Source organism: Juglans regia, chromosome 13 (assembly GCF_001411555.2).
Source record: "Juglans regia cultivar Chandler chromosome 13, Walnut 2.0, whole genome shotgun sequence".
NCBI lineage: Eukaryota > Viridiplantae > Streptophyta > Magnoliopsida > Fagales > Juglandaceae > Juglans > Juglans regia.
The window spans coordinates 15,725,447-15,749,570 of NC_049913.1; the positions used below are offsets into that span (position 1 = coordinate 15,725,447).

Consider the following 24,124-nt stretch of genomic DNA (forward strand, 5'->3'; position numbering starts at 1 on the left):
GAAACAAAGAAAATGGAGAAGAAGAGAAGAATAAGAGAGAAAGAAAAGGGCGGAAGAGAAGAAGGGAATGGAGTATCGGGAGAGAATGTTCGGGAGAAAGAAAGAGAAGAGCAATGAAGAAAGGAAGAGAAGAGGTTTCGGGAGAAAGAAATAAAAGAAAGAAGAAATGGGGGTTTCGGGAAAAAGACAGAGAAGGTCAAAGAAGAAAGGAAGAGAAGGAGTTCGGGAGAAAAAAAAAAAAAAAGGAAATGGGGGTTTCGGGAAAAAGACAAAGAAGGACAAAGAAGAAAGGAAGAGAATGAATTTCGGGAAAGAAAAAAAAAAAAGATAGAATAAATGGTGGTTTCGGGAAGAAGACATAGAAAAACCGAGGAAAGAGTTTAGCGAGAGGCAACAAATGATAAAATAAATATTTGGTCCGTGTGCAGTAGCTCGCCAAGTTTGGCGAGGGGTGAAGAATTACTGTAGCATAAATGTTAAATTTTGGATGTTTAGCTAGGCTAATGTAGATTTTTTTTCTCTATTTACTTTTAATTTATACTTACATTAATAAATGATTAGTCCATTATCAATGCTCTGAGCAGTTAAAATCGTATAGCTTTGCATAAATTGCATTGAATGCCGAGTACTCGATGTACCTTAAAAAAGTATGGGATACGTTGTCCTACACTCCTATGTGGGTGCCCTCTGTTTTGATAAGAGTATCATAAAAGATGACAATGCGTGCACACAAAGTGGCCCTCACACTGGGATTGGAATAGTAGTCAACAATAATAAGGTGCAATAGAAGAAGCATTTATGGGGATTCCCTCATTGAAATTTGAAGCCATATATGGGTCCCTAACTTAATCTAAACCTATATGACAAAAACAGAATAGTACTAGAGTTGTTGGGTTTTTTATTCTTGTTGCAAATATGTATTCCCCACTCACATTATCTTAATAGAATGAATAATACTTTATAAATTCACTTCCAAATTTGCTGTTCTTTGTTTTTGATTCTGTCTCTAAGATGCTAAAATGATATCCAAATGTTCCCATAACATTTGAATGATAACAAATTAAAAAAAAAATAACTTTACAATCTAACGTATCATATTAAATTACGTCAATTTATAAATTTAATTTTATTAAATTTTTTTATAATTAAAATATTTTTTCTATTTGTGTTACCGTTGATTGAAATTTGAAAATTAGCCATGAAGTAAGTGAGTTAGAAAGTGAAGGTTGAGTCTTTTCTTTCTTCCTTTTTATGTTTGTTTTTCCATCTCACACTGATTGAAATGGAGCCTTTTGAAACCAAGTAGTCGTTCCCTTTTCAATTTCATTGGAGCATTTCCACATGGGAACTAAACACACTGCTTTATAGTGGGTGGTGTAAATGATGATCACGACGCTTCAGTCTTAATAATATGATATATTTTGGCCATGTTTTTATGCATTGGTGATCATTGTAACGACTCCATGCTTTGAAAATTCCATTATTTAAACAGCATAAAGTATTATTATACTTCATTTAAAAAAAAACAAATATGATAAATTATTGAGAAATTATTTACTATTTTTAATTATTTAATATCATATCAACAATGATTAAAATGATAACTTAAACCGTTAAACATTTTCCGAAACAGTGTTGTAGATAGACTCGAAGGTTACCCTATAAAGTGTAGCCGAGTGTGATCCACGCCTTGCGTTGGAATCTCAGTCCTCATTCAGTGCATCTCAGCAAAGTTTTTCAGGAAGAGAAACCATTTATATAGTTTACAGTACATATCTTTCTACAGTCTCTTTAATTTTTAGATAAATTTAAGTCTTATATAAAATAAATTATTTTTTAAATATAAACTTTATTATTTTTTTAAAGGATTGCACAAAATTTACATTTTGTAGTACTATATTTATTATGAGAAAAGATAATTATAATCGTGAGTATGTAAGCGCCGTGTAATCACTTTAAAAAAAATAAAAAAATATAGAACTCACATAAAAATAAAAAAATTAATTTTTTAATACTAGATTTCACTTTTTTCAAAATGATTATACGATACTTGTATGCTCGACGATTACAAGTAACATTTCTCATTTATTACTATTTCAAAAAAAATTAATATTTACTCATTATTTTTAAAAGAAATAAGAATCCAAAATCACAGCATTACTCAATTCAAGCCAAGTCCATCCAGCACCAAAAATAAACTAAACTAATCCCAAATACCATGAGCCAACCTAAACAAGCATCGTTTGAATAATAACAGTAGAGTCTTGTTAGATACAAGCAATTTGGTGCACCAAACTGCGTATTGATATTGACATTATTTTTTTATTGAAAAGAAAAATAAAAGAAGAAAAATATTTTAGAGAATAAAATATCATGTCTCACAAAAATAATTTATGTCTTCATTTTGTACCGTTTCATTAAACGAATGCCTTACATGTCAATATCGGTGTGCGATAGTGCATGAACTAACTTGTAAGAAGATTTTTCTAGTATTTCATCTCATCTTATTTAAAAAAAAAAAAATTCAAATTCTCACACAAAATATAATAAACAATTCAATTTTTTCAAATCTTAAAATAATAATAATATTAAAAATATTCAATTTTCATATAAAACTATCTCATATCATTTCAATATCACCTCATTCTTTTGCATCATATAATCAATTAATTAATAAATTAGTTGGGGGCCATCTTTAATACTGCACCCAAATTTTCCGTGGATTCCCTTCAAACATATCAAAATCAACAAATGTACTTTATTTTTGTAACCAAGTTACAAGTTTTAAAACTGGTTGCATGTGATACAAAAAGGAGGGTAAAAAATCTAGGAGAACACAAAGCTGTCTCGTTAAAAAAAAAAAAAAAAAAAACACAAGAAAAATAATAAAAGGATGGGTGCATATTGCAATATGGATTTCTATCTTATCATTAAAATAAACCAAAAAACAAAAAAACAACCCTTGTACCAACAACAGCTGTCTAAGTAGCCTTTCCCCCATACGAAACAAAAGCACATTTTGGATGGTTCATTTGGACCACTTCATCCTTTGTTCACATGATTTTGTTTACATGTAGTAGAGGCATCCATTTTTTTGTTAGTTTTTTTAGTTGCCATTCCAAATGTTCTACACGCTTTGAATCTCACATCCTCTCTCTCTCTCTCTCTCTCTCTCCACACCTTATTAATCACATAAATAAATCATTTATAAAATTAATTGCATTATTCATGAATAAAGAGTTTCACATAAATGTTCTGTTCTGGAAATAGAAGGGTAAAAAAGGGGGGTGGGGGACTTCGTTTGCTTGCCCTCCTCCTTCTCCTCCTCCTATTATTTATTGGTAACCTTAGGAACATTTACTAAAACTCAAAATCATGTAAAGAGTAAACCATAGTGCACACTTTTCCTATCAAAGCTGAACAGCCTTAACTTAGATATGGCTTAAATAAATCAACTTGGTATCTAAACGGCAGCTAAGCTTTCTAAGCCACCGATTCCAACACACCACCTTCTCAATTAAAAGTTAAAACTACAACTTTCTTTAATCTGCGACAGTCCAGGTCATGTCGTTCTCGAATATCCAGTGGCAAACCTCGATCCGGCCAGGACCCGAACCCAGAGCCAAGAAAGCTCCGTGACTCGGGCTCCATGCTGAGGTGTCTACGTGACAGATGGCAACGCCATGATTAATCTTGGCCTTAGAACTCGGGTCGTGTATGTCCGCTTCGTAGACCCGGACCTTTGGGACCGAGTGGCAGTAATAGAGTAAGTAAGGGAATAGGCTCTGGTGACAAGACACTGATTGCGTGACTCTTCCACCGTTGATTCCTTTGACTGATCCGATCAGTATATTCTGCTTTGACCCTTTTACGTTCTCGGTAGTGCGAACGACGACGTTGCGACCCAGGACCGAGGTTGCGAAGTCGATCAAGTCCTCGGCCGACCCCACGCACCGCTTGGTCTCGCCCTGGCTAGGAGCCCTCTCGCACTCGTTTAGCGAGTCCACAATCATGGTCTCCATACTCGAATTATCACCCGCGTGGAAAATCCGCTTCAGGTCCGAGATCTTCGAGGTCGAGAACGGTAATTTTGACGAAATCGATCGGGGCAAAAACGACCTTTTGGGCATTTTATCTCTAATGTCCGGCATTGGCATCACATTCCCCTTCTTAAGCATCGACTCCCGAAAGAATTTGCCCGGCTCCACCCATCTTTTTACGAGATTGCCACTAACCCCCATTCTAGTACTCTTCTCTGAGCTCACATTGGTGTACTTGGCAAATGCGACACCCTTTTTCGCGTATTCCTTGAAAGTGGTGTTCACGCCGTAGATCTTGAACCCGATGGATTTGTCGGCGCCCCGCCCGTACCGACTGAATTTGTCCGTACCGATGTTGAAGGATTTGCCGTAATTGGCGAAATTGACCTTAGCCGAGTTCGTATCCTTGGCATAACTCTGGAACGAATCGTCACCCACATTGGCGTTCTCTCTGTAATTCATGAACGTATCGACGGCAAAATTACCTCCTTCGGCATAGTTCTTGAAGGTGTTCTGCGGATTGTTCTGATCGTTCCCGTAATTGATGAACGTATCGTTGGCAGCATTGCCCTTTTGTCCATAACCTGAGAATCCCGATCCGATTACATTTGCGCTCGTCCCGTAGTTATTGAACTCGTCAACAGCCGCATTGCCGTTCTTCCCATAGCTGGCGAATCTCTGGTCACCAGCGTTTGCGTTTACACTGTAGGCCTTGAATGACTGGCCCCGGCCATTGGAGTCGTCCGAATAGGAGGTGAACCGGAGGTTAGGTACGTTGACTGAGTCGGCGTACGTGGTGAACTCGCCCGAACCGCCAGTAGCCCCTGTGGCATAGCTGTTGAAGCTCTCATCCACCACATTCCCGTTCGAGCCGTAATTGACGAAATTGTCCTTATGGCCTGCCGAGTCTCGGCTGTACCGGCGGAACGAGTCCACGGGGATGTTCTCGTCCTTGGAGTAATTCTTAAATGAGTCTGCCCCGCCGAGCCGATCGGAACCGTAATTAGTGAAATTCCGGTTCGAGTACCCGGCAAAGCTCGAGTCTCTGTCATGCTTCTCCAAACTCGGTGATAAATCGGGGAAGCAGAGCAGGTTCGCAGCAGCACAGAATACCGGAAGGTGGGAGGAGAGATCGTTCTGCGCGGCGAGTTTGGAGAAACCGACCGAGTCCACCGCGTTCAATGGGGACGCCTTGGATAGCAGAAAGGCGGGCTTGGCCAGATCGTTTCGGATCTCTTTGGTCCAATAACGACTCAAATAGGCTTTCGGAGTAAATGGGTTCTCTCCGGAAACAGAACCACCGGCGCCGGCTGAGACAACCTGCATCGACAGAAAGCGAAGAAGACATGGGTGAGACAGAGAGGCATTGGGGAACAGAATACGAGACTTTCAAAAAAGATAAAGGGCAAAAGAAACACACAGTGAGACTGAGAATACTTACAGTGAGGGAAATGAAAAAGATAAAGAGGAGGAGGAGGAGAAGAGTCATGGCGCTGAGTTTTTTGTGCAAATTGATTTTGTTGTATGTATAAAAAAAAAAAAAATGAGTTGAGAGGTGGTGAAGTGAGAATGTTGGTGGGTTTGTAGGGATGTAGTAGGCAGAGATTTATATTAGTGTGGAGAAAGAAAGGGAGAGAGTGTGTGCGCGCTTCTGTGTGTCTTTGCTTTGATTTTAATAAAGAGATGGGTCTCTCAGAGACAGCTGCTCTTTAAATTCAGGCTTTAATGGTGCTTTTGAAGCTCAACGAGTCTACCTTCCAACACACACAACTTCTTCAAAACGTTAGTTTCCTATATTTTTATTCTATTGTAATTCAATCCGTACGTCACCATTTTATAATGAAAGCGTGAAATCCTGAATTCTAATTTCTACTTAGATGCATTATAATCAATACAGATACGCGTACGTGCTGCAAAAAGAAGATAATAAAATGAGATGAAATAGTTTTAAGTGAAAGTTGAAAATAAATTAAAATATTATTTTTTAATATTATTATTATTTTGAGATTTGAAAAAATTGAATTTTTTATTATATTTTATGTAAAAATTTAAAAAAATAATAATAAGATGAAATACTTTTATTATCTAAATGAGACGATAATATTCAAAAAATAAGACAAGCATGCATACTTAGCTTTGACACTGGTATGTGAACAGCATGTAAATGCAAAGACATATTTACATAATATGATCTTTAATTTGACTGTATTGAATTATACATCTCTATAATTTTAAATAGTTATGAACAGTATTTTAACATTTTTAAAGATGCACTATTTACTCTTTAAATATTATTTTATTAATTTTTTCTCTCTCCTCTCACTCTCTCTCCCACAACTATTTCCTCCTCTCTCTCATCCAAGAACACGAGAGAACATTCACCTTTACTTTTACTTTTATCTTTATTTTATTATTATAATATTTTTTTTATCATTTTTTATATTTTTAATATAATATATAAAAAAATTATATTTTATTATTATTATATTTGTATTATTAATGTGTAGTGGGTGTTAATTGTAAAATATATAAAAAAATAAATAATAATAAAATTAGGCTCAAATATGCATAATCTAATATGAGAATTTTTCTTAATATATAAAATTAATCTTCAAAAGATGTGAATTTACATATGCATATAAAAAAACTAATATTAAAACTCTTAGTATGCTACCACCTTATTGTAAATGTAGATCGACTAATTTAATAAGAAAAATACGATGAATAATTTAATTATTTTTAAGGTGTAGATCGAAAAAGATAAAATATAAGAGTAAAGATTAATGCTACTTAAAAGACTTCTATGGCTCCTCTCTCTTTGAGAATTTATTTGTGGGATAAATTTGAGTTGAGAATTTAATTTATTGAGTCGAATTTAAATAAAAAATAAAATAAAAATCTCAAATTTAGGCTTCGTTTGGTTCCTCAAATACTCTCAACTCATCTCAACTCATCATTACAATTTTTTCAAATCCCAATATAAAATATAATAAACAATTCAATTTTTTCAAATCTTAAAATAATAATAATATTAAAAAATAATATTTTAACAATATTTTATCATCTCAACTCAACTCACTTCAACATCCTTAGACTTAAATCCGAATATTTCGAATCGAGCCGAACTCGAGAAATCAAAGATGGGCTCGGCTTGATTACAATCCCGTCTAATATATAATTGAAATATATTAAAGAGTTATTCTAAATAAATCACGAAAAACAAATATTTTCGTTCTATGGCCTACGTCAGAAGTCCAAGGGCAGTTGCCCAGTTCCACAAGGGTTCAGACTGCAGAGTGAGGGAGACAGAGAGAGAGAGCTCTGACTCTTTTAAAACTCTAAAATAATAAAAGAAAAAAATAAAGTTTGGCAAAACAGAGGTGGAAGCACTAGGATGCGTCCAACTCTGTAGAGCCGCGTTCGGAGTACGTGGCAGTCACTGACTAGTCAGACGTCGTTTTTAAAGTTAGATTTCGACGCGTTTAGCCGCTAAATTTTTTGTTTGGTAACTCGGAATCTTTTCGTGAATCCTCTTTCTTTCTTTCTTTTTCCAACATGGGAAGGATGCATTATTACACTGATTCAACGTAAGCTCCATCCGTTGGGGCAGCGACAAGGCTCGTGAATTGTGGCATTATTCTTTGTTGATTATTGTTTTTAGCATTATCAGGAATGTGAAAAAACAAACAAGTTTATTTTAGGCCTTAACCTTAAAGATCTACTCTATCTCACCCGATCATCTCCACGTTCAACCATTTGCAGATATAATATATAATCTATCAGAGTTATCAATGATGTAATCACCAACCTCTCAAACACGACAAATTTTGACTAGTCAAATGTTTATATCCAAATGAGGACTCAAAATATTTTTTAAAAATTAATTTATAAAATAATATCGTTTTATGTGTTAAGTTAGATAATTTTATAATAAAAATAAGTTTATAATTTAATATACCACATCTATCAACATGATTTTATAATTTTTTTTAATAAAATCCTTTATGACTAAATATTTCTCTAGAATATACTTGAATAATCCTAGAAGAAAAGTTCATCAATTTGGATAGCATGATACATAGGATGGGACTAAAATTCTCCATTTCGCTAATTTCTAAAGTCATCATTAAAACTTGTCTTGCCAAACTATTTCGAATACGATCACCTTTTTGCCAAAGGAGAGTTCGAACACATATCTTTAATTCATGTCAATTAATTAAGAGGGCTGCTAGAGATCATATAAAGAAATTGATATGAATTCGCGTGAATGAAATCTATTAAATCTCTAATTAATTTAAAAACTCTTTAAAAAAATTAAAATCAAGTCAACGGGCGGAGAATTTAGACCCGATGAGAACTAGTCCATCTGAAACTTGCAAAATATCTTTAAAATTAGGTCCACTTTAATTCTCATCAATTTATAACTTATAAAAGGGGAGGGGTAGGGGGAGACATGGCACACTGTCATCAGTGTGAGATCCCTTTTTAGGATTTGTTTTTATATCTATAGTGTTTTTCATTAACTGAAGATCAACTTACCATTCTGTATAGAATTTCTTTATATATAATTTGATGATGCCACGTTTGCAATATTACATGAACTCTAGCCAGAATGCAAAGCCAATTGATGAATATGTGATTAAATCGAAACTGTGTTTATTTTTTTTTTAAGAAGATCAAGAGAAGTTGATTAACATGATGATCATGTATGTAATGATCATGATCTGCAGATGCTTAATTGATAGTAGTCACTAGTCATGAATTAAATAAAGTGGGATACACGTGCAAGCAGGACATGTGTAGATGCAGATGGCCAAAAAGTAGAGAATTAGTTCAAATAACTTTTTTTTTATCGGTAGAACTTAGGACAAACGAGAGTTGACAAACGATGGCCCCATTACATAGTTTATAGAATATGACAGTACAAATTAGTCTTGGTAGTTTTTTATTTTTTATAAGACGACATTGATTGAGGTAAATCACACTAGGCTATGTTGTCACTTGAGTATGAGTCATACCCCTTTTTGGAGGAAATTTTTGCAGATTTGACACTTTTTTTGAATATATATATATATATATATATATATATATATATATATATATGGGGTTTGCTTCCCTGATCTGTAGTAGAAAATGCATGATCATCGAGATCAGGATGATCATGATCCAAATATATAGTTACCACCTGGCCTAGTTCATTTTTGTCACATTCTAGTAGAGGCCAGACGGATCATCTCATCATGTGAAAATTATATAGAAGTAGTACTTAAACTAGGAGAGAAAAAGAAAATAGTTGCTACATGATTTATATAGAATTTTGGACCGTGAACATATTAGTCTACTTGGTTTGGGGGATAAGACGACATGAATTGAGATTAATCACGGGCTACATATATTGTCCCTTGAATATGGCCAAAAGTTCTCTTCTAAATCCAAAAGAATTACACACCTTTTGTGAGAAAATCTTACGTACAGACTTGATAGTTAATTTGATGCATGATATATATATATATATATTATACGTGTATATATATATAATATACATGTCTCGAAGATTTGATGGAATATTGCTGTCGAAAGACTAAAGTTACATACCCACCGTATTAATTATTATAAGAAGGTGGCTGCTGCAAGTCCTCATCAATGACAAGTGCATGCGTGCCTTTTCTAGCTAATTAGTTTATTTCTTTATTTTTACTATTTAATGAGTCTAGCTAATTGCATGTTTTATTTGTTTGTTTTTTCCACATGTAAGTACTTTAGGTGTGCGATTTTCATATAAACTCCTTAAAAAAAATTAAATTCAATATATATATATATATAAATACTTTATTTACTAAAAAATCTCGTAAAAAATTAACTTATAAATTAACTTCATATCTTTTTATGATATTCGTAAAAAATATAAATCAGAACACGTCAGTTTGTAAGTTAATTTTGTACAATTTTGTTATGGATGTAAACATTTATCAAAATGAATAACATTGATACGCACAAATCATTTTATAGCTATAGCTAGCCTATAAAGATGTTTTTCTATTTTAGCATTTGAGCTTAAAATTCAAATTGGATGATGGCATTAAAATAGAACGAGATTTTATTTACAGCGAAATTTTACTTATAGACTTGTGTTATGTGGACATGGCATGCAGCATGCACTTAGTCGGCCTCCGGTTCACTTCACTAATAATGCAACCAAATGTAGCTTTCACATGGGATTCCCTTTGTCGGCTAATTTATAAGAAACTAAAATACTTTATAAAATAATAATTATATATCTTCGGTTTACCTAACTGACATTGTTTTTTCCACGCACAAAGCTAATTATAATTGGCAATTGGCGTACCTGCACCCAAATGCCTTTATTTGACAGGGGGATCAATTCAAACACGATGCTAGCTACATCTTGAAAAATATTTTATTATATATTATATTTTTTTAGTAATATTACATACAGTCGTATAATTCACAAATATCACGTAATCGTTTTGAAAAAGAGTGATCTATTATTAAAAAATTATTTTTTTTCATGTGAATCTCATATTTATTCATTTATTTTAAAGAGATTATACGGCGTTTGCACATTTTATATCTGTACATATCATTTCTCTAAAGAGAATTGATACAATGGTCGATGAATATTTTCATATCAATATAGTGTGATAAAAATAAGATCATGAGATTGCAGTAAATATCATAACTCAGAGCATTAACAATGATTTAGCCAAAATCAAAGTTAAAATTTATCTAAAACTACATATATATTTTGCCTAAAGCCAAAGTCATTCAACATATACCTCTATATTGGATTATTCATATACATATTAGCTAAAATATTAATATAATATTATTTTTTAATAATAATATTTTTTAAAAATTTTATTTTTTTTATATTTTACAACTACATTAATTACATGTTAATTAATAACTAGAAATAGCAATATTAATAACCATGCACAAAATTAATAAATTAATATTATTATTGACAATGTTAATTAATAATTGAAAATATCAATATTTTAAAATAAAATATGTGTTTTAATTATAAAGAATATCTAATTAAAGATGGAAAAAGATTTGAATTGACTGTAACTCATATATACCTGGAGCTACCAAAGTTTAATGCAGACGGTTTCAGTACTGAAATAAAGCCCAATTTTTTTGATGTACAGTGCTACGTCCGTACGTACGACTTATATATCTCGACTATGTCTCAGAAAACAGGGCTAATTAATTACAAACAACAGTGCCATGCATCTGGTTGGATGTATTTAATATGTTACAGACATTATATATATATATATATATATATATAATTAAAGAAGTTATGTATCAAACCCTACAGTACGATCGAGGGTCGATCCTAGTTGCTGCAGGTTGCGGCCCATGCATGTATGAATTAATGCATAAAGGACTAACATTTTTATATAATTTCAGCACACATTCTTGAATTTTACTTTATTTCGATCTCCTTTTCAATATATATATAATAAAATATGAGATAGAGAAGATATTTACAGTCACATAATTTATAAGTAATATATATTTAATAAATAAATAAATATCTTTTAACGATGAATCTTATATATTATTTTTAAAAATAGTACGTACTTACGTACTACAACACCCGCTCTAACATTACTGATAAGATCATATATAAATCTAATCGCATCGTTTCTTTAATTTTCAGGCTCATGAATGCTCAGTGCCCTTAATAATTCATTTCTGCTGCACATGCAATAAATGTGTTCAACCATTTCTTTGGTTTGGTTATGGCCAAGACCTACGTATATATATGCACTATATATCTGCCATTTGTTTTCAGTTGATCTTAGCCCTTAATTACTCCATGACATATATGTACAATATTCTCATTTATCTTAAGAGTTTAGATTAATAAAAAAATATAATTTAATTATTTGTATTATATTTTTGACACCAACATAATGATTAAAGAGATTAATATGTCGGTGCTGTGTCTGTGATTTGGTGAGATTAATAGATTAAAGAAGGAAAACTGCTCATAGTATGTAGCAGTTGGTCTCTAATTATAAAGAACTTTTTCATCCTAATCGATCGGCCATCATAATTTCCGCCATTGGAACTTAAAAGAACTTATCTTTCTATATATGATCTTTATCCAATGTCCAAACAAAAGCCCACCTTATAAAATGTTATACCTCCGCCAGAATTCATCATTTTCTAATAATCTGATCAGAATTTTATCTATCTCATGAGATTTATGACTGCTGAGTACTGATGATGTGTGGTCATGTAGAGATCGATGCAGATAACATTCATTTTTTTATTTTCCCAAGTATAAATTAAGTAAATATATATATAGCTGTCCCAACCAAAGCCAAAGGATCGAGTTCCCGTGTGGGCACAACGCGTCGCCAATGAGGCTAGCTAGCTAGCTTTGTGCATCTTCAGCCCTACTTTTTCTATATGTATCGATATCGAATGGTGTCGATCGAATCTTAAACTACTATTTTCGCTAGCTGCAGCTTATCAAAAACCCATGCACATGCCTCGATCCATTTATATATATATATGTGGATATATATATCTTACATGCATTAATGATCAGTTATCTGTATCCTCCCTCGCTGATCTGTCTTTGTGCATGTGTACCAAACTCCGATAGAAAACGAAACAAGCCTTCACTATAAAGAAAGGGAACCAGATTCTTTCGTTTATTTAGCCGTAGGGATTCATGGAGAATCGTATCATGAATGCTTTCTGCTTGGTAAAGCTTTCTTTCTCTTTTTTTAGCACTGTATCACATTTTTATGTCCGCAAACTAATTTTGGAAACCAAGAAATAAACCATAAACTGTTTTCCATGCCAGTCCCAGGACATCTGTTTTGTATATTCATGTTTCAATTAAACCCAGTACTACTGGCTAAGTTACATTTTTTATATATGCAATAAAAAGTGAGACTGCTCATGTAGCCCATCCTCTTTAATTTGAGCCTAATGCATGCATGGTACCTTCCGCCTTGGGCGGAGAGTGGGCACCAGGATTCAAAGCCGTCGTGTTCCAAAAGATAATTATCAAGAAAGGAAAAAAGAAAAGAAAAGGCGCAACTGTTTGATTCCCATGAGCAGCATTACTGCAGTAGGAATCACTCATTGTCAAACACAGCCATGATCCTATATTCCCACTTGATGAATCTGCCCTCTCTCTCTCTCTCTATTTGTGGAACACACACTGACACCCATGCACACGCCAGCGCAACACATACCATGCATCATCCTTTCAGTTCAATTTCTATACGGATCGATCACATGTAATCAGAAGACATTTCATTTAGTTCATGATTATTTAGTGAATAATCGTATAAAAGTCCAGTACAGATCACTAGTTTTCTAATCTTTGTAGAGTACTTGAAGATAACAAACATTAGATATATATGATTGTGATTGGTAGCAATTAATTAAATATATGCAATGCGGTATTAAAGGATTATATAATGCTCATGATGATAATGCACGTACATAAAAGGAAAGTTCTTAAAACTCTCGACTCTATGGTTTTTCTATGATACATATATAAGAAAAAGATCAGATCAGGAGCTAGGAGAGTTGTTGATGTAGACCTCAAAGTTTCTATTATTGCTTCTTAACCTCGTGTGATTTCACATGTTCAGCCATTGGTCTCGCAAAATGACAACTCATTACAAATTTTTAATCTTTTAGGCTTGTGGTTATAATTATAAGGAAGATTCTACCAACTACGTACAAGAGCTGTGCCCGACATGACATACTATATTTTGTAGTTTCTTTTGCAGCAGAGTATCTCAGTAGAGTATTATATCTTGTTTGAGAGAGAGAGAAGGGTGAGCTTGGGTGGGTACGTATAAACAGGCCAGTAAATGGGTGTATAAGACAAGAAATTAAGGACCATGATCTGTATGCATGGGAATTAGTTACCAAGAAAAATTGTTGGAGGTAAAAGAAGCTCAAAAGGGTTTGGAAATAACACCTCCCTAAAGCAAGAATATCTTCCTTCTCTTTTCAGATTTGAAAAATAGGTAAGCAGATAAGCCCTGATCATGGGAAGACAGAAAAATTAATTAGAATCGTCCAATGCAAGAGGGATAATGCATGGAACACTGATTCTAGTCAATTAACGTGTGAGTGTCACGCCCCGAATTATATATGGGGGATACAAAATTAATTTAATATGTCAAGATTCCTGCATTGTATGCAGATTAAGACATACTTTAAAGCAGAGAGAGCTCCGTACTATACAACTTAATTTCATTTATATTTTATAATTTGACTACTTATTGATCACACCAGTGCTTTTTGGAATTTGATCGGGTGGGTGCCACATCAAAGGATTACCAATTAATTCAGACTTCAGTGCTCTTTCCACGCATCAAGTTTAATAAGTGCAAGTTCAGCATCCTGGTTTGACTGATTAATTGTGGCATTTAACTAACCTAGCTATATGCAACAGTCCAAGATTCCATTTGCAATTAATTTTCTCTCAAGTACTACTGTCTCTAAAATACTTCATTTGGGGTTGCTATCATCTATTTCTACGTTTTTATATGGGAGTACTGTGTCATGAAGTAAAGTTGTTTTGTACGTTGTGCATGAACGTCTATCTATATTCCTCTAAGGCCGTGAAGCTGATTTTTAGCACAAATAAATTAGCAGATCGCCCTGCCCTGAGTTTTGTCACGTAATTCCAGGAGTCAGCCTGATGTCATACCAAATAGCCTAAAGAGAGAAACAACGTTGCGATAATTGTAGCTTTTTCAGCGTGATACCACAGAAGAACCTTCCAAATTAATTAAAGAAGCTGCAAGTGGGATTTGATCATTTCTTTTGATAGAATAATTCTTTCTGCATTAGTAATTATTCCTACTCCAGAAGTAATTATTCCTACTCCAGAAAATAATGAACCGCCAGTATAACTTCTTCGATCGATTAGTGTAGGAGACAAACCCCAAGCCATCCATGTGCAACAGCAAAGTCACACAGGCCAAATGCCCAAGATATCAGTCTAGTGACAAACAAAGGGCAACTGCATTATCATTTTGAGTGATCTATCCAACTTTTTAAACGTGCAAATTGTACCCACCACGCCCACCAAACAAAGCATAGACTAGTACTTGATATCCCTCAGAAAGCAATCAAAATATACAGAAGGCCAGTAGCCAGTAAGAAAAATAATGATGAAAACTTTGAGAGGGAGCTGCTACGAAGAGGCAACCGACAGCAGAATTCTCGAACACTCGCAAGCATCATCTGACTGCAACATCTTCATCAATCTTATCTGCTAAGTATATATATGAGTTCAATCTTTTTAACCTTTTGGTATAGAAGGATCCAAGCCATATTCTTCTTAAAATTTATCCATGGAGTACTCTGAACTTCTAACTACAAATTCTGTACGCACACTGTCAGAGAATGATAAAAGGCAACTTTAAAAAGCACTGAAAATGGAGCAGACAATAGAGGAAATGTCCTATGGTTCGTCCTTGCTGCTAAGAAACATATCGTTAGATTATTACTGTTTTCCCGTGTCATTTTCTGTTTGCATCAAACTCCTGATCATCACTAGCGTTACTGATTCAAAGGATACCTGGCCTATGTGACGTGTGTCAATCGTAATACTACAAAATCTGTTCGTTTTAACCTTGTGACGTCTGTCAATCGACATAAATATTGTTTGTCTATATTGCGAGGTGCATTATATCTCCATTGTTTTGGTGGTCTTGGTCTTATATTATTTGATTATCTGCCATGTGAGTGGTCCTTTCACTTGCTTGGAGGGCATTATAAGCTAAGAGTCCCACATACACAAAGACAAAGAAAGTGGGAATTTCCAGAGGGCCAATTGTTTCTGCAAACATGTAGTGCAACACATCCACTTCTTTGTGATCCTCTGTCTGCACAACTAAACCACTGACTCCAGCGAAGGGTAGGGTACAGATGGATAAGCAATTGTTTTCTTCTACTTGAGGATTTTTGCTTTTGTCGTACAATAGATGTGGTTAATGAGTATTAAAAACCTCATATTCTGTGAATTCGACGTCCTCGAAAAAGTGTATTTAACAGCCTGTTGTGTGATACCCACCTACTTCCAGAGCCAGAGGCAACCCCCTGGCGCGCACAAAAAAAAACAAAAATGAATAACTCGTCTCAATCCTCGTCAGATTTTTACTGCATGCCACGCCTAAAACCTGTGTTTTCAAACTGGGAACAGTAAAATGCTGAAAATGTAATCGACTTTATTACTGGTATTGATATGCTTCTTCAAATAATTAAAGCCAGCAATCTGTGCTGGAGAATTAGGATTATTCAAGTAGCCTAGTTAATCAGATTGAAATTGAGAAAAGACGCAAGAACTCTGCAAGTAAAGTTTATCGATAAAAGTCGAAATCAGCATCTAAAACCGAGCTCAAATAATTATGGAAACCTAGGATAGGACTCGAGCACAGAGTGAAGACGACGGGGTGACGAGAAACGAAGTGTGCTACCAAGTCCCCGAGCCCAGAAGCCGTATGTAAATATAATTCACAAGTAGAAATCCTTATCCAGTGCCACCCACTAACAAGTGTACCATATCCAGCTGAAAACTTACAGCTTACTTTCTATAAATCTCCTCTACCTTGTACAGTTGACATATATTCAGTACAATCCGGTAAGTAAATTCAGTGCAACAGTACAGAAATTTACAGCTTCAGCAGTAGGCAAAGCAGTAAACATCCCATACTTATTGGCAATGATCTAAAAATCACGCCTCATAAAATCTGGCTAATCTCTCCTGTCAATCAACCAAGTCCTACTGCGAAAGCAGGCACAAACTACTTCATTGAAGTTAGTATTGGTATATATTATCCACATCACATGGGGAAAAACCATGTGAGCAGTGTCTAGTGCATTCCCAAACCAAAACAAGGCATTTCCTCATATCTGCTACCTATGATGCTTCGTACCCATCAAGAAAAGTGAATTTTTCAGATGAACAGATGTGAACATGTAACTTCACAGCAAAAGAACATGAAAATAGAAGTGTCATGCAGGCAGAAATAGACCAAGTTACACAGAGTATAGAGACATGTCGTGCATAGTCTTAGTATCAAATGTATACTCTAATAGAGGAAAAACGTGTACTCGCCAAAACTAAATAGATAGCAAACAAGCAAAAGCAAGACCCAAAAGCCAGTTGTTTTATCTTCATCGAGCTGCAGCTGTCACCATGTGCTTGGAGGTTCAACCAATGGATCCACCTGATCTGCTGCAAAGGTAGAAACAACTTGCGTAGTACTAGCTTCCAGATTTCCTCTACTTAAAAGTGAACTTTTAAAGAGCATTTGGGAGAGCGGGAGCCCCAAAGACAACAGTAATTTTCTCTTCTGGATTTTATTTTATTTTTTGGTCAGAATGAGAATGTAGTAGGAAGTGACAACCGTCCAGAAAAGTCACTCTTCCACAACATTCACAAGTTCATATTCAATCAGTGACAGGTTGTTATCTTCCTTCACGGTGAAATCGGCAGGTTCAGCAACTTCAACACGGCCCCACTTGTCCACAGCAAGCCTCATTGATCCTTTAAACATGTCAATTTTAGCATTTCGCAGAATTACAGTGGTGCCCTCTTTCATCAAGTCCACTACACAACAACATAATAGAAACAATTAAAGAAGAAAAAATTCAAACATATTAATTGGTTTTTCTTAGTGTTGAAATAACAATTTAAAAAAAAAAAAAATAAAGTGAATCTGCCTTCACACCTTTTTGGACGTAATCTTTATGCAAAATATTATAAAGTTTTTACCGATACCTTTTCACACAACTCTTATTTATCATTTATTTTAAGATGTGAAACCTCATCATGGTAAGGCCCTTCAGACTTGGCCCAAGAGAGTTAACCCCAATTATATCATTTATTTTAATACCATTGCTTTCCCTTTTGTTAGTTGAGTGTCTCCATGTATACTCTCTGTGTAACAAGGTAATATCCCTTTCTCTCATTAATAAAATGGATCTTACTCAACGAAAAAGAATTTGAGAATACCAATGCTCCTTGTAAAGATTCCAAACACAAGGAAACACTTTTTTTTTTTTCTTTTTTGTGAAGTCGCATGAAAAGCATTTGAGATTATACTAAGAAAAGTTTGTTGTCTATACAGAGAGAATATCAGTTAAATCACAAAGGCTGGTTTGGACGTTGAGTTGAGATGAAAAATCTCATCTCATCCCATCTTAGCATCCAAACACTCAAACACAAACACTTTTAAATTTCAAATCTTCAACTTTTTCTTCTTCTTCTTCTTTTCTATTTTTTTTTTTTCTTTTTTTAACTTGATGACGGGGGAACCACCCCATGGCAAAGCCCTTAGGACTCACCCATAGAACCTAAACCCCCATGGAGACTAGCACAACAACCCACCACCATGGCCTACCACTTAAATCGTAGTTTTATCCCTAGGGGAATCGAACCTATGACTTCCAAACAAAATACAAAAAAAAAAAAAAATCAACTTTTTCAAATCCCAAAACAAAAATAATATTCTAACAATATTTTAACTTTATAATATTTTTATTCAACTTTTTCTCTCTCATTTTTCAAAACTCCATAAAACATCTTAACTCAAACTATTTCACTACTATTCACAAATTTTTCATCTCATCTCATCTCATCTCAATATTCAAACGAGGCCTATAGCTATCTCTATGTAATCTTCAGCTAATAGTATCAGAAAGTAACTGCTAACCTAATAGTGCTAGCATTTATGCTATCAGCCAGATTGCAGCATAGAAAACAAAAATATCACAGAAAGCACAACAAAAGATAATCTGGAAGCACCACATCTCCTGATCAATAACTTTAAATTTTAAAACCTGGACTTTCAAGTTGTATGGGTGGCCCAACATGTTTTTTTTATAAATTATAAAACTTAATTAAAAGGCTCAAAAGGTGCAACCCAAGTACAGGAGATGCATACAAGAGAGACACCTAACTACAAGGTGAACAAAATAAAGGAAAATTACAGAAGTTAAGACCATTATGGTCTGTAGGAGCTGTCCAACGGAAAAGAGTAAATATAGATTTTTTAGCTCCTCCAACATCTGTTCCCGGCCCTCAAAAGTTCTATCATTCTGGTCCAATACATCATGAGAGATCCAATATGTTGACATATTGGGCTGCCTAGTATCAGAATAGTCTCTAGTTTGCACTATCATTTTCAAATGAAACAAAAAACTGCATCATCTTTGTTTTAGCTGGCAGGCAAAGTTGTTTTATTAAGAATCCTAGCATCATCTTTAGTTAAAAGCAAAGTGTAAGTAATATGAAAAGGAAAAAGAAATCTTGTACTCCGCTACCCAAAATTATTTCCAAAACATGCTGGCCCTACCTGCCACTCCGTTACTGAAAGGTGCTCATAATTTTTTCCATCAACCAGCATAAATTTTGAATGAAACATCACTTAGGATGCCATTTATTGCTAGCCTTCATTTCTTGAAGAATGAAGCAAAGTCAATGAATTCAGCCATTACAATGACCGTAAATCACAGCATAAGCATTTCCAAAATGTATATATCTACTAAAGGTTCCCTGGCCTATGCAATGATCATATCAAATTGAACAAGGAATCTAACCCCTGGCCCGCACAAGATTTATTACTCGCTCACCAATCTAATCATTTGTAGAAACCTTTCAATACTCTGAACTCTCATACTAAAAAGCATCCTGTCAAAGTTATATGACTTCCAAAAGAAAGAAAGTGTATAACAATGGTCACCCGAAAGGAGCCACAACAAGTAGGCTCCGAAATTCAAGCCACCAATCATTCAACAGAATATATATATAGAAATGTAAAAGAAAAGTATCAATTGGCTTTCTCACACTGGCATCAGCATATTTATAAATATAAATTCAAAAAAATAGCATGTGAATACACTCATATCTTAACACAGTTCACAACACAAAAATCAATCTCAACTCTTGAGAGGGCTTCAACTTTTGATCACATAACAAACCAAAAACTGCATTACTTAAATGATACTCTACCCCCTCAAATTAATTGGAAATCAGCTATACAAATCAAATAACTGCATCAGGCCGTCTATAAGTCCACCCAGCCACAAGCAAACTTTCCAGAAATCCCTCATTGCAAAAATGGTTGATTGCTGGCCAGAAAGCTCAAAACTAAAGTTTATTTATTTTTACCAAATGAAAGTGTTAATCATCCACGTTATTCACCCCAAGAATTTTCCATTCAGATGTGTAAACCAACTAGGTATTCACTCATATGCATAATGTAAGCAATTAATCGAAGGAAAAAAAATACGGTCTACACCAGAAAAATATTATAAAGCACTAACTATTAAAAATTAAATCGAAGAAACCCGAAAAAACACTATATAGTCCTCTGATGATGTAAAAACCATTCCCAAATGAAAATAGCAATTATAAAATGCCACAATAAAGAAAACATATCCAAACTCCATCAATTAATATTGAAAGATATGTACCCTGGTCATTTCTAGCGGTGAAAATGATCATTCCTGTCTCGTCACCCACCAAGCATTCAGCAATTCGCATTTGGCGTACTTGAGGACCATCGGCACGGCCCTTCTGCAATACCATTTTTGTACTGACAACCTTCCCAATGAGAGTATGCCCACTAGTGCCAGGGCGAAGCTGGTCAACCTTAGTGAACACTGGTTTCCTCAATCCAGGCTTTGATTCTGCCATTTTGACACTACAGAACCCACAGCAAGAAATATATTTTCAATAAGAAAACAAGGAAAAAAAAAAAAAAAAAAGACAGATGGAACAATGTACCAGTAACAAGGCAATCTAATTCACAGACCCGCACACGGAGCTATCAAAATTAGTTTTCTTCAAACTCCAATAAAACTCTTCTGATCCTATTACCAATACACAGCTCACCTAATTTCATTTGTAACCTATAATCATAATGAAACAAGCAGCCAAAAAAACCAATCGACCCCAGATTACCCCTTCAACCTACACAAATATTCTGTCAACTACGATGGGCCAACTTCTCCGAAACCAAATACCAAAAATAATAACTACAATAATCAAAGGACCCAAATTCCAATTCCTAATATTTCTGTCATGTTCTCGCATCAACCAAAAAGACCATGGAATATCATTCGATCCCCCTCTCCACACGCGCACGCGCCCACATATCGCGGGATAAAAAAAATAATGGGATGCCATTTTATCCCACAACACACACACACACACAGAGTTATATCGTGCATGTAAAAATTCACTCCTCTCTAAAACTCAAAACTACACCTTTAGAACTCATGCGTATTATCAATCATATCCAATAAAGTTCTAAATAAAACATGGAAATCGCAGCTTTGAATCCAAATGTTTCAGATTTAGATGGTCGAAGTAACAGATCAAAGAGAATAGAAAGCGAAATCATAAACCGGGACACAAATTGCTTCTATAAATTAGTAAACAGGACAATGACTAACAAGATTCAATAATATGTAAGAAAGCTCAAGAATTTTATAATGGAAGAACGAGATCGAGAAAAATAGGGTTTGGAGATCACCTTGGTTCTGCAGAGGCGAGAGAAGGTGCGAATTGGAGAGTGGGATCTGAGAATGCGAAACGTAGCCGTCACAGTCGGACGTAGAAATGGCCGGGGTATATAAAATAGTGGCCCTTGATCTCGATCACGTGGGGACTAATCTTGGCCTTACACGTGCTCGTACCAAAATACAATTTACTCGACTCTGTCGTTTATCTTGGATGTTTGAACATGGAGGTTACTTTTACGTTTATACCCTTAAATACATCAAATAACTTTTAATAATTCATTCGAAATCGTGTTGAGAAATTCTGTCATAAAAGAGCTAATTTTAAGCTGACTTGAATAACTAATACGTGTCATTTGGATTCGTGTTAGCTTAACCTATTTTTCTCAATATTCACACTCTTACATATATTTTTTAATAAATTCAATTAAAAACATTAATTATCATATCCATTAAGTTGCTACAGGCTTACAGTACATGAAAAGAAGATATATTTCCGCAAATGTAAATTGACTAACCGCAAATGTCTTTTATTTTATTTTTTAAAATTTTCTTTACTTAATAGATAAGAAAGTGACTATTAGTATATTGATTTTTTTTTATTTTTTTAATTTTTAAAGATGTTTAAAAAATGTTGAAAAAAATCAAAAAAAAAAAAAAAAAAGTGTGATTTGCACTAGCGGTGCATACAGTGGTCAAACCTCGGCGGCATATTGGCACTACCCATGTAATAAAGCTAAGAAGAACAGTCATTTTTCAGTAAACTCATACAAACTTTAATTATGAAATCAATAACAAAAAAACTAGAATACTAAGAATATCAAGTGCTAAAAGATGTTTCCATATAGCAAAATTAATTTCTTTTTCAAAATGCAAAAATTTCAAACTTTACACTCTTATCCATCCTAAGTTCATATATATAAATATCTATATATATATATATATATATATATATATATATATATATATATATACTGTAAAGGATGTGTCCCACTGCCGGTAGTGATCGCTAACCTGTAAATTGTTATGTGGACGGTACAGTGTGCTTATGACACCTCTGATGCCTAAGTTAGCAAAAAGTGAGGGATAATAATTCAATAATGCTCAATCAGATGATTTGAAGGTTACCTACTGTCTCTATATATTGGCGTAGAGAATATTGGATGAGTACTATAAACTAATTAACTTTATACAATGTTTAGCCACTAGAAGGCTTATCCCTGTTGTATCGGAATTATTGAATCACCACGTTACCCATATTCATAATATGAGGGTTTATCCCTCCCTACTAATCGGGTAGATAATGTGAGGGTTTATCCCTTCCTAATAATCAGGGTGGCTGGGGTTTGCGTTAAACTACACGACTCCTTTGAATAGCTATCATTTATGGATGATGGGCCTTGGGCCTCCAGTTTGTGCCAAACCAATATTAACTCCTCAAGTTACTCCGCTAATTCCTCTCGCATGTAAGCGTGAAGAATTCACCAATGAAGGAATCGTAAATATCTTGCTTTACTCGGTCGAGAATGTTTGAGTTTCTATACTACCCCGATAAAGATTTTAGACCTATGGACTACCTCACTAGCCCATTTATTACTCTACTCGTCGTTACCACTAATCAAAAGGCGGGAGTTTTAAACTTGGGAAACGTGCGTAGTTACCCAGTAACTGTCACCACGTTCTCTTTCAGTCAAGTAATGATAATTTGCAATGATCACATACTCTTCATTTCCCTATTCCTTCTCATTTTTCATATTCTTCCTGATTGCTTTTTGTCTTCTTTACATTCTTGAGACCCCGCTATCTAGACTTCTTTATCTGCGACCTTAATCTCCCCCATTTCTTCCTTTTACTTTGCTTTTTTGTCATCCTCTTGGCCCAATGAAACACATCCCAGACCCCTGTTGTCTTGGAATCTTCTTCTGCTAAAGACGTCCCATGCTTCAAAGGTTTTAGGTGGCGTTCCACCATCACTGCCAGGGACATGGTAAATTTGTGCAAAGCCTACGGGATCTCAAACTCAATACTACTGGAACTCCCTCGTCATGATTGTGTCGATGAAGAAGGGTTCGCTGAAAAGGTTGCCATTCCTGTATGTGCCCTAACCCACGATTTGTGATTTCCTTTGTCACCCAATACACAACGTTCTTGATCTTCTTCAGCTAGCCCCTGCGCAACTTTATTCTCATGCGTGGCGGGTTCTTCTTTGTTCTTGCATCGTGTTTGGTTTGGTTTTGGAACCCGCTAGGGAAGAATACCTAGATTTAACCGCTCAAGAGTTCTTTGCGTTTTTTATTTTTTGCAAACCTCTCTGGGTAACATTTGCAGTTTTCAGATTAGGAAGCCCCGTTTTGAGAGCCTCCATTGAAACATCAAACAATGGACGAGGAAGTCTTTCTTGATCTTTGGCGTAGATTGGGAATACCCCAATTCAGAGGCTATGCGCCAAGAATTCCCAATTAGAGCTTTTTAGAGTAAGATTCTCGACGACAAAGGCCTGGTGGTGGCTTTGGAACTTCTATCTGAACGGG

General features: G+C 34.7%; 2 protein-coding genes across 2 annotated transcripts; both read right to left on the reverse strand.

The window, feature by feature from the left end:
- Nucleotides 1–3,204: 3,204 nt before the first annotated feature.
- LOC109013693 (polygalacturonase 1 beta-like protein 3) lies at nucleotides 3,205–5,762 on the reverse strand. Its single transcript, XM_018995871.2, has 2 exons — nucleotides 5,482–5,762; nucleotides 3,205–5,360 (listed from the first exon to the last, which is right to left on the reverse strand). Exons 1-2 carry the CDS (start codon nucleotides 5,527–5,529, stop codon nucleotides 3,543–3,545), a joined length of 1,866 nt encoding a protein of 621 aa, XP_018851416.1. The 5' UTR covers nucleotides 5,530–5,762; the 3' UTR covers nucleotides 3,205–3,542.
- An 11,256-nt stretch (nucleotides 5,763–17,018) lies between these two features.
- LOC109014804 (uncharacterized protein At4g28440-like) lies at nucleotides 17,019–21,694 on the reverse strand. The gene is made up of 3 exons (XM_035684687.1): nucleotides 21,608–21,694; nucleotides 20,544–20,773; nucleotides 17,019–17,676 (listed from the first exon to the last, which is right to left on the reverse strand). The coding sequence occupies exons 2-3, from the start codon at nucleotides 20,764–20,766 to the stop codon at nucleotides 17,486–17,488; spliced, it is 414 nt and encodes a 137-aa protein (XP_035540580.1). The 5' UTR covers nucleotides 20,767–20,773; nucleotides 21,608–21,694; the 3' UTR covers nucleotides 17,019–17,485.
- Nucleotides 21,695–24,124: the final 2,430 nt, after the last annotated feature.

Excerpts from the sequence above, each read along its gene's own strand:
- LOC109014804 (XM_035684687.1), bottom strand. The coding sequence starts at position 20,766 with ATGGCAGAATCAAAGCCTGGATTGAGGAAACCAGTGTTCACTAAGGTT. Across the intron at positions 17,677-20,543 it reads CACCGCTAGAAATGACCAGG|TGGACTTGATGAAAGAGGGC; the intron begins GTACATATCTTT and ends GTTGTTGTGTAG.
- LOC109013693 (XM_018995871.2), bottom strand. The coding sequence starts at position 5,529 with ATGACTCTTCTCCTCCTCCTCCTCTTTATCTTTTTCATTTCCCTCACT. Across the intron at positions 5,361-5,481 it reads TCTTTTTCATTTCCCTCACT|GTTGTCTCAGCCGGCGCCGG; the intron begins GTAAGTATTCTC and ends CTGTCGATGCAG.